The sequence below is a fragment of the Macrobrachium nipponense genome, chromosome 23 (assembly GCF_015104395.2).
Source record: "Macrobrachium nipponense isolate FS-2020 chromosome 23, ASM1510439v2, whole genome shotgun sequence".
Classification (NCBI taxonomy): Eukaryota; Metazoa; Arthropoda; class Malacostraca; order Decapoda; family Palaemonidae; genus Macrobrachium; species Macrobrachium nipponense.
In genome coordinates this window covers 58,556,334-58,566,653 of record NC_061090.1, presented here as the reverse complement: position 1 = coordinate 58,566,653, position 10,320 = coordinate 58,556,334, and the positions used below count along the sequence as shown (strand labels likewise).

The following is a 10,320-nucleotide window of genomic DNA, read 5'->3' as shown; positions in this document are numbered from 1 at the left end:
TCAAATCTCTCTGCGTACTTGTTATGAAACAAACCACTTGCAGGAGACAAATGAAAACACAGGGAAATATTTTCGGTTTTATTTATCACAAATGTGTTCTAATTCTACATGTGATACAGAAATTTCTTTTTGGAACTGAGGTAACGGCGATCTTTCATTCATCTCCGAAGAGAATTCCCCGTCCTGGAAGAGAGAGAAAAAAGGACATTGATGATAATGTTTAAAAATATATGGTCTTTGATACTGAACACACTCTCTCTCTCTCTCTCTCTCCCTCTTACACACGCACACACACACTCACACACAAAAGAGATCCCCTTTGATATGACACTTTCTCAGCATTAAGCATTCAAAAAACCAGTGGACCATCAATTCTCTCTCTCTCTCTCTCTCTCTCTCTCAATACACCCTACTTGACATACCTCGTCACATGGGCAGAACAGGTTATATTGTATGCAGTTTAGCCCAAAGCTCAAGCGCTGTGCCTTTGAATGGTGCAGTGAGTAAAGGGGATCTACTATGTTTATGTGTATATGTATGGATACGTCATTTATATATATGCACACACACACACACACACACACACACATATATATATATTATATATTATATATATATATATATATATATATATATATATATATATATATATATATATATATATATATATATATATATATAAGTCATATCACATTTCCGTGATTCATATACATATATCGAGCTACAATGTCCTTTAATACCTAATTCGCTCTACCTCGGATTAATATATTTTCATATATGCTTAACCGAAGGGGAATTTTTTCTCGATAATAGACTTGCCTGGACCGAGAAAAAATTCCCCTTCGGTTAAGCATATATGAAAATATATTAATTCCGAGGTAGAGCGAATTAGATATTAAAGGACATTGTAGCTCTATATATATATAATGTGTATATATTTATATATTTATATATATATATGTATAAATTTAGTATAAAACATGAACAATAAAGCATTTGGAACGATAAATAACTCAATAAATTTATTATTATTATTATTATTATATACTTATTATTATTATTATTATGATTATTATTATATAAAGCATTTGGAACGGTAACTCAATAAATGAATTATTATTATTATTTATTATTATTATTATTATTATTATTATTATTATTATTCATATATTATAAAATAAATACACATATACATACATATAAATACACATACACAGCGAAGTCTTCTTACTAACATCATATGCCTTTTCATGAATATAAAATCATTGATTCTGTCCCAAATCCAGAACAATTTATGCAGGTATTAACACCATTAATCCGATCTCGCTCCGAACAGATTTTCATATTTCCGTTGTCGCTGGAAAAAATTGGACAATTTTTTGTTTTTTTATTATTTGTAAGTAATATAAATGGTAATGCGTTCGTTGCTCAGTTTAATGCTTTTATTTTTTTTTGCCCCTCGACTGTCATTCCGTACGCAGCTGCTATTTTGGGTGACTACCATAATAATAATAATAATAATAATAATAATAATAATAATAATAATAATAATAATAATAATAATAATAATTTGTTTGTTGGGTTATTTACCGTTCCTAATGCTGTATAATAATAACAATAATAAAAATAATAATAATACTAATACTAATAATAATAATAATAATAATAATAAAAATTCATTTCTTGAGTTATTTACCGTCCCAAATGCTTTATAATAATAATAATAATAATAATAATAATAATAATAATAATAATAATAATAATAATAATAATAATAATAATAATAATAATAATTGAAAAAGAAACCCACTAAATCACTTTGTAACTTGTTTACTTCTAAGTATTTACATTTAGTTTAACTCCACACTCGAGTACTTTCAGGCCCTTCTGTGGCCCATTCTCAAGAGATGTTTGGGATGTTAGCCTGGGTCAAGGCCCAGAGAAGACTGCTGGGCCTTGACCCAGGCTAACATCCCAAACATCTCTTGAGAATGGGCCACAGAAGGGCCTGAAAGTACTCGAGTGTGGAGTTAAACTAAATGTAAATACTTAGAAGTAAACAAGTTACAAAGTGATTTAGTGGGTTTCTTTTTCAATCTTCAGAAGAAAACTGAAAGAAGTTTTTGTTTGGTTAATAATAATAATAATAATAATAATAATAATAATAATAATAATAATAATAATAATAATAATAATAATTCATTTATTGAGTTATTTACCGTTCCAAATGCTTTATAATAATAATAATAATAATAATAATAATAATAATAATAATAATAATAATAATAATAATAATAATAATAATAATTCATTTATTGAGTTATTTATCGTTCCAAATGCTTTAGTGTTCATGTTTTATCCTAAATAATATATATATCTGTGTATATGTAAACATATATATTCATATATACGATACATGACACTTTATATATACACATTCACATATGTACGATAACTAGAACTGCAGAATCTACTGGAATGAGTTAAGAACATCCTCCGGCTTTAAAAAAAAAATAACATTTATATCAAGTCTAAAGACATTGTACACACACACACAAACACTAAAACTTTCAGCTTCAAACTTCAACGCAGACGAAGTTGGTCCTGGTGAGCACTAGGGCGAAATCAAGACAATGGCTCGAAGTAAACAAACCTTAAATCCAAGGAGGTTATGAAGTTTACCCAGAAACGAAAATGTCAACATCAATTGCAGTGTCGTTGGAAGGGCGGTGCAACGTAAATTCAAGGAAATTAGGAAACGTGCAAATATAATATATATATATATATATATATATATATATATATATATATATTTATATATATATATATATATATATAATATATATATATATATATTATATATAATGGTACAAGGAACATTTGAATTCGCACAGGAACATTTTGATCTACGAGGACTATTACTAAACACGGAGAGATTGTGATTCATCTACACCGTTTTGTCGTGTTTAGTACTATCCGCTGGAGGGTCAAATGCATTTCACCATCCCCGTCTTTAGTACTAACCCCTGGGTGGATCATATGTCCCCAGGTGCATTTGATCCCCCTTAGGTTAGTACGAAAACAACGAAACACATTTGACCACCAGGGGGGAGGGGGGTAGTACTAACTGTCCACCCGACTGTGGAGCTTGCGTATAGTAACACTGCGTCCCGGGCTTTAGATAGTTACGCTGTGAAAGTTTTAGGTAAATAAAAGGATATCTGGGTGTACATTTGCAACTGAAAAGTGTTTTAATAATTTACTGTATGCGAATTACACCGTTAATATTCGAAATAGGATATTGTCATTATTGTTGAATGTAAGCTGAATGTAACTATCTAAAGCCCGGGACGCAGTGTTACCATACGCAAACACCACAGGCGGGTGGACAGATGGAAAAAAAAAACTTTTTTCTTTTAATAGTCGAACAGTGCAACTGACTCACTGTCTCTCTCTATACGTATTTATGTTTATATAAACACAGAATAGAATGTATTATATAAACACAGAATAGAATGTACCGTAAACACGATAACCTTACGGAAACCCGGAGGCGCCTGTCAAGGGTGCTGATGGTATAGGAGGAGCAACAGTATGAGGGTGGACCCAAGGGCGCCTCTGTCGTATTGCCCGGAGACGTTGTTCGCTGCTTGAACGGCGGCCGATTCTTCCCCTGCAGAGGAGAGAAGAGGAAGATAAAGCTGAGATCCTTAAACGTCATCAGAACAAAACACGACTGTGGTAAATGGGTGGTGATGAGGATTATGTGAAATAAGGGAACTTGGCAAGTATATATATATATATATATATATATATATATATATATATATATATATATATATATATACACACACACACACACACACACATATATATATAATATATATATATATATATATATATATATTTATATATATATATATATATATATATATATAAGCACCACCACGCATACATACTTAGGACTTAACACATTCAGATTCAAATCCCGTACATAAAATGGAGTAATGCCCCTGTATTGGGAATTTGCATACAAATGAATAATCAATGCACATCCTCCTGTGTATGCATTAAGCACTGTAGATCTCCGCTATTGTACCTATAATGCCTAAAACAATGTAAATACTGTGGACTTAACATCTGCTATAAACAACAGATCTTTACGTATTCAATACTGAGGGAGCCATCTTTTATTCAAAGTAATAATAGATCGCTTTTGTTTCAGACCCTGAGGGAGAATTTGGGGACAAAGTAAGGAATAATATAGATAGAGAAATATATATTTATTGCCTGCTCTCCTCTGCTCTCTCTCTCTCTCTCTCACTCTCACTCTCTCTCTCATCTCTCTCTCTCTCTCTCTCTCTCCAAATTTTTTTCTAACTTTAAGAAACGTGAATGAAATACAAATTCTTTCACGAAACATTATTATTATTATTATTATTATTATTATTATTATTATTATTATTATTATTATTATTATTATTATTATGCAGATGAACCCTATCCATATGGAAGAAGCCCACAGGGGCTATGGACTTGAAATTCAAGCTTCCGAAGAATATTATGGTGTTAATTTGCAAGAAGTAACAGAAGGCAATAGAAAATGCAGAAAGACGATATCATTTATTAGAAAATGAAAAAAGAATAAAGAAATAGATAACAGATTTTTTAAAAATCTGAGTAAAATGCAAGGTGAATTATTTTAAGGTAAAACTAATGTATTGCGTCTTCGTTTTGAAGTTTTGTTGAGGTTACAACTGTATAAATATGAACGGAGATTCAGTAAAAGGAATGAAAAGGGGCTGCAGCTGAGGGACTAAGAGAGGGACGCTGCAAAGAACCTTATTTAGTAATAATGCCTACAGTGCACCTCCACCTCCTTACGGGGAATGTTAATATCAAAATAAGAAAGGGGGGATATTTTGCCATTTAAATTAACCTTCCGCCTCAGTGGCGTGATCGGTATGGTCTTGACCTGCCACCTCGGTGGCCGCGGTTCGATTCTCGGCCATTCCACTGAGGGGTTAGAGATGTGTATTTCAGGTGATAGTAGTTCACTCTCGACGTGGTTCGGAAGTCACGTAAAGCCGTTGGTCCCGTTGCTGAATAACCACTGGTTCCATGCAACATAAAAACACCATACAAACAAACAAAACAAACAATTAACCTTCAACAACAGCAAGACCGATTTACAAACAGGTAACTTTAACCTTTAACCTTGAAAGGTGAGCTTGAAAGCCCAGATTTAGAGACTCATTAAAATTTGCCTGTATTGAACAAACATAAATTAAAATAAAAAAACGGTTGGGGGAATTTAGCGCTAAGCAAATTTGAGACTCGGTTAATCGTATGCATAAAGTGCTTTCGTTAGTAAAAATGTGCAGAGTTAACGTTGGCAAATATGGAAGTTTAGATACGACTTTAAAAAAATAAATTGCGTTTCACAACCGGGAACTTATCATTATTAAAGTCATCACACTATTTTTTTGTCCTTCACGTCGTCCAAACACGTTCTGGTCATCAATTATTGACATATCAATCCAGACAGACAATATATTTTGTCTGTTCATAGTATTTTCATCATTATCTTAAAAGTTTCATACACATTTGAATCGTCATTGCCACTTTTTCATTTCTTGCAGAACAGCATAAAGTTTATTTCCAATCGTATTTTGATCATTATATTTTTTGTTGTTTACGTACTATGTGATCGTCAAATTCATTCAGCATATACATCTCCTTTAGACACTGAATATTCATCAAATGATCACATTATATATTCATAATCATTAATATCTTCATATTTGGCCCATTTTCTTCTCTGTTTAAATAACATTTGATCGTCAAATTCATGCAGCATTTGTTCTCATTTAGAATATCATATAAGTCGAGTAAATCAAATGGTTTAGATCGCATTAAATTTGCATATTCTTTAGTAAACTCATATTTGGATTATTTTTTCTAAGTAGTATTTTCTCATCAAATTCTTTCATCAATTAAATCTCATTCTGATTATGATATTAATCAAATAAGGCAAATGATTTAGATCATGTTAAATATTCATATCTATTAATATCATCACAATTTTAAATGACTGTTTTCTGTGTCACCTACTTTTGATCATCACATTTCAACAATTACTGCTTCAACAGTGTCACCTACTTATCATCATCACATTTTTATATGGCTGTTTTATGTGACACCTACTTTTTGCCATTACAATTTGAAATGGCTGTTTTATGTGTCACCTTCTTTTTATCATCACATCTCAACAATCACTGCTTCAAGAGTGTCACCTACTTATTATTATCACATATTTAAATGGTATTTTATGTGTCACCTACTTATTATCATCACATTTTTAAATGACTTTTATGTGTCAACTACTTATTATTAATTATTATCACAATTTTAAATGACTGTTTTATGTGTTAACTACTAATTATCGTCATATTTCAACAATCACAGCTTCAAAAGTGTCACCTACTTATTATCATCACGTTATTAAATGACTTTTATGTGTTGTGATGACATATTTAAATAACTGCTTTATATGTCCCCGACTTAAACTGATGAAATATCAAGTTATTCGTGCTTATTAAATACACGTACGATACCACAATGACTCTACTCACCGTTCACCACCTGCACCAAAACGGTGGCAGGGTCCGCGTGCTGAGGGGCACACGTGTAGTTCCCCGAGTCTCTCCTGGTTGCCCGGGTGAGGAATAACTTCGAAGTCGTCCTGGCTGGGGTCTTCTCGACTTCGAGGCTCACTCCGCCCCTGGGGGGGAACGTCAGAAGGGGGGAGAAAGATGGTGGAGGTTTTGAAAATTGTTTTATCTTCTGAATGGAGATGATACTGAACTGACATTGAAAATTGTTTCAACTTCTTAGTGGAGATAATATTGAGCTGACATTGAATACTGTTTTAATTTCATAGTGGAGATAACAATGAACTGACATCGAATATAATTTTAACTTAGTGGAGATAAGACTGAACTGACATTGAATATAGTTTTAACTTCTTAGTGGAGATAACAAAGAACTGACATTGAATAGTGTTACAACTTCTTAGCGGAGATAATACTGAACTGACAATGAACATTATTTCAACCTCATAGTGGAGATAACACTGAACTGACATTGAATATAGTATTAACTTCTTAGTGGAGATAACAATGAACTGACATTGAAAACTGTTTTAACTTCTTAGTGGAGATAACAATACTGAGATGAAAACTGTTTTGACTTTTAAAATAGTCGAGGGATGCTACGAAAGAGAGAGAGAGAGAGAGAGAGAGAGAGAGAGAGAGAGAGAGAGAGAGAGAGAGGGGGGGTGGAAAGGGGGGCGGTTGTTACTCACCTGGGAGAGTCGTAGTCCAGTTCCATGGGTCCTCGAAACCACTTGACTGAGCCGACGCTCTCGGTCTGGCTGTTGACGATGCAAGTCAGACTGATCGTGGAGCCGTTTTGCACGAATATTTCCGTCGGACTGGCGATTTTGGTCTCCTGTACTGCACATGGAAACGAAAACAGGAGAAAGATGTGTAAATATATCTGTAGAATGCATTGTACTTATATATACATTTATATATATAAATGCAACTTCATCCCAAATAATTAAGAAAAATTAACATACATATACATACACACACACACACACACACACACACACACACACACACACATATATACAGTATATATATAATATATATAATATATATATATATATATTATATATATATATATATATATATTATATACACGTGTACAACTGAATCACGAAAATATGGTACGTGATGAATATATAAATAAAGACAAACTCCACAAAGGACAAAAAAACGATGAGTTCTGCAGAGGCCTTTCGATATCTCGTCCTTGACTTAAGACAGTCATATATATATATATATATATATATATATATATATATATATATATATATATATATATATATATATATATATATATAATATATATATATATAAGGAACTTTTTATCCTCCCATATATGAGATGAGGAGGAAGATTTAATCAATCGAGAAATCTGGCAACGTCAACATTCTTTGAACAGCATCAAAACTTGTCAGTTCGATGTCGTCCAGAAGTTTGCTGCAGCTAATAAATTTTCGATGAAGCCTTCCTGATCTTTCAAATAAGTTTTACGGACATATTTTTTGTTTCTTATGGGCATAAAACCCAGGTTTATTAAATTTTTAAGAAAGTGACTTTGTAAGCAGGAAGTCTCCCAAGAGGAGGAAGCCATATTCACGTAGTAGAAGACAAGTCTCTCTCTCATCTCCTCTCTCTCTCTCTCTCTCTCTGTATATATATATATATATATATATATATATATATATATATATACATACATATAATATATATATATATATATATATATATATATATATATATATATTTAAATATATATGTGTCTAATTTCTCTCTCTCTCTCTCTCTCTCTCTCTCTCTCTCTCTCTCTCTCTCTCATTCCTTAACCTCGCATCTTTTTCATTCCTGGCATGCGCCCAGAAGCGGGGTAGGGCCGTCGGTGCACTGCACGTGGCGCACTGTAGGCATTACTGAAAGGTTTACTGCACAGTGTCCCTTCGACCTGGAAGTAGCTATGCTGTCCAACCACTCCAACTTTGTAAGATGTTCACTATCTTGATTAAGAAACAAACCCAAAATGTCCTGAAGTGGATCTGTTTACCTCCCGGGCCTGACCAGGGTTTCCAAAGGTATTACAGAGCTATCCCTGACAGGACTTTATAAGTTTAAAAAAAAAAAGTTAGAAACAAGCCAAAATATCCTAACTCTTCTTGACCTCGCCTTGCATGAGGTCCAAAGGATGCAGAACCACCCTTGACAAGTCTGCTGCACAGACGATAAAAAAAGAGAAAACGAAAAAGATTCACTCGACAGCGAAAATAAAATCCTCAGGAACTGCAACAGAGCACAAGGATCGACACCACCTCACTTCAAAAATGGAGGATACCTGAGGGGGAGGCCAACCAAACGAATGGCGATGCAGATGGAACTCCCACCAGCAACAAAATGTCGCCAGAACAAGGCCAGTGAACGTCACCTGCTCCCATCCTTTTTCCTCCCCCTCCCTGTCTGTCTGTCTGTCCCTTCTTCCCCCCACATCCCCCTCTACCCTACTCTCTTTCTGCCCTTGCCATCTCTCTTCCCAGGGTCAATTTCCATAAAATAAAACCAGCTGATCCACAAGATTTAAGTCTAAATCACAGAACTGTTGAGTCACCTCAAGTCAGTTCGACCGTCTGCTTTGGCGCATAATTAATATAACTAAGAAAACAAAAGAAGAAGAATTGTGAAGTGAGGACTCTACACTTGAAAAGCCTTATACATAATGGCCTATTTCACCTTTTGAACCCACTGACTCAGAACTATTCTACTATTTGCCCTCTACATAAACTCATCAACTCATCTCTCGAACTTTGACGCATATTACCACAAGAATTCCTCCTTTTTCCTCTACGAAAAACAAAAATTATGTCTATTTCATCTCCTTTGGAGCCTATTAAACAAAACTATTCTACTTTTCCTCAGTCTACTACGTTAACTCATGTCTAGAACTAACTAACGTATATTATCACAAAACTTCCTCCTTTTTCCCTCTACGAAAAAAAATAAATAACAAATAAACTCACAAACAAAAATTATGTATATTTCATCGTCTTTGGAAGAACACATTAAAACTCATCTCTCGAATTTGACGAATATCATCACACAACTTCCTCCTTTTTCCCTCTACGAAAAAATAAATAAACAAATATAAAAAAATTATGTATCGTCTTTGGAAGATCACATTAAAGGTCATCTCTCGAACTTTGACCAATATTATCACAAAAGTTTCTCCTTTTTCCCTCTACGATAAACAGACAAACAAAAAAATTATGTATATTTCATCGTCTTTGGAAGATCCCATTAAAACTCATCTCTCGAACTTTGACGAATATTATCACAAAACTTCCTCCTTTTTCCCTCTACGAAAATAAATAAATAATAAGAAAAATGAAATTCTTTCCGTCCCTGGTCTCCATTCCTCTTCCAAGGTTCTTTTTCTTTCCCCTCCAAAAAATAAAAAAGCTTGCTTTTCCTTCCTTCTCTGACTCTATCGGGACTGTTCGCTTCTGTATATCTTTTCCTTCTCACAACAGATGGGCACTGCCAGATTCAAAGGGGTGGGTTGTGGGGAGATGGGAGGGGGGGGGGGAGGGGGGTTTCAGTCCCACCTGTAGCCCCCTTTTCATTTTTTTAATTTCTCACTGACCTAGTGTCCTCGCCTCTTCCA

General features: G+C 33.7%; 1 protein-coding gene across 2 annotated transcripts in view; it reads right to left on the bottom strand.

Moving 5' to 3' along the window:
* Positions 1–65: 65 nt before the first annotated feature.
* The window catches only part of LOC135201147 (fibroblast growth factor receptor-like 1), a 174,032-nt gene continuing 163,777 nt past the window's right edge, over positions 66–10,320 (bottom strand). Inside the window, exons 6-9 of one of the 2 annotated variants that reach the window (XM_064230033.1) lie at positions 7,367–7,517; positions 6,636–6,784; positions 3,537–3,673; positions 66–183 (exon numbers count right to left, since the gene is read on the bottom strand). In XM_064230033.1, the coding sequence (XP_064086103.1) occupies positions 3,561–3,673; positions 6,636–6,784; positions 7,367–7,517 (413 nt within the window). In that variant the 3' untranslated portion in view covers positions 66–183; positions 3,537–3,560. The remainder of the gene's footprint in view (positions 184–3,536; positions 3,674–6,635; positions 6,785–7,366; positions 7,518–10,320) is intronic. The other variant, XM_064230027.1, reaches the window with a different exon arrangement.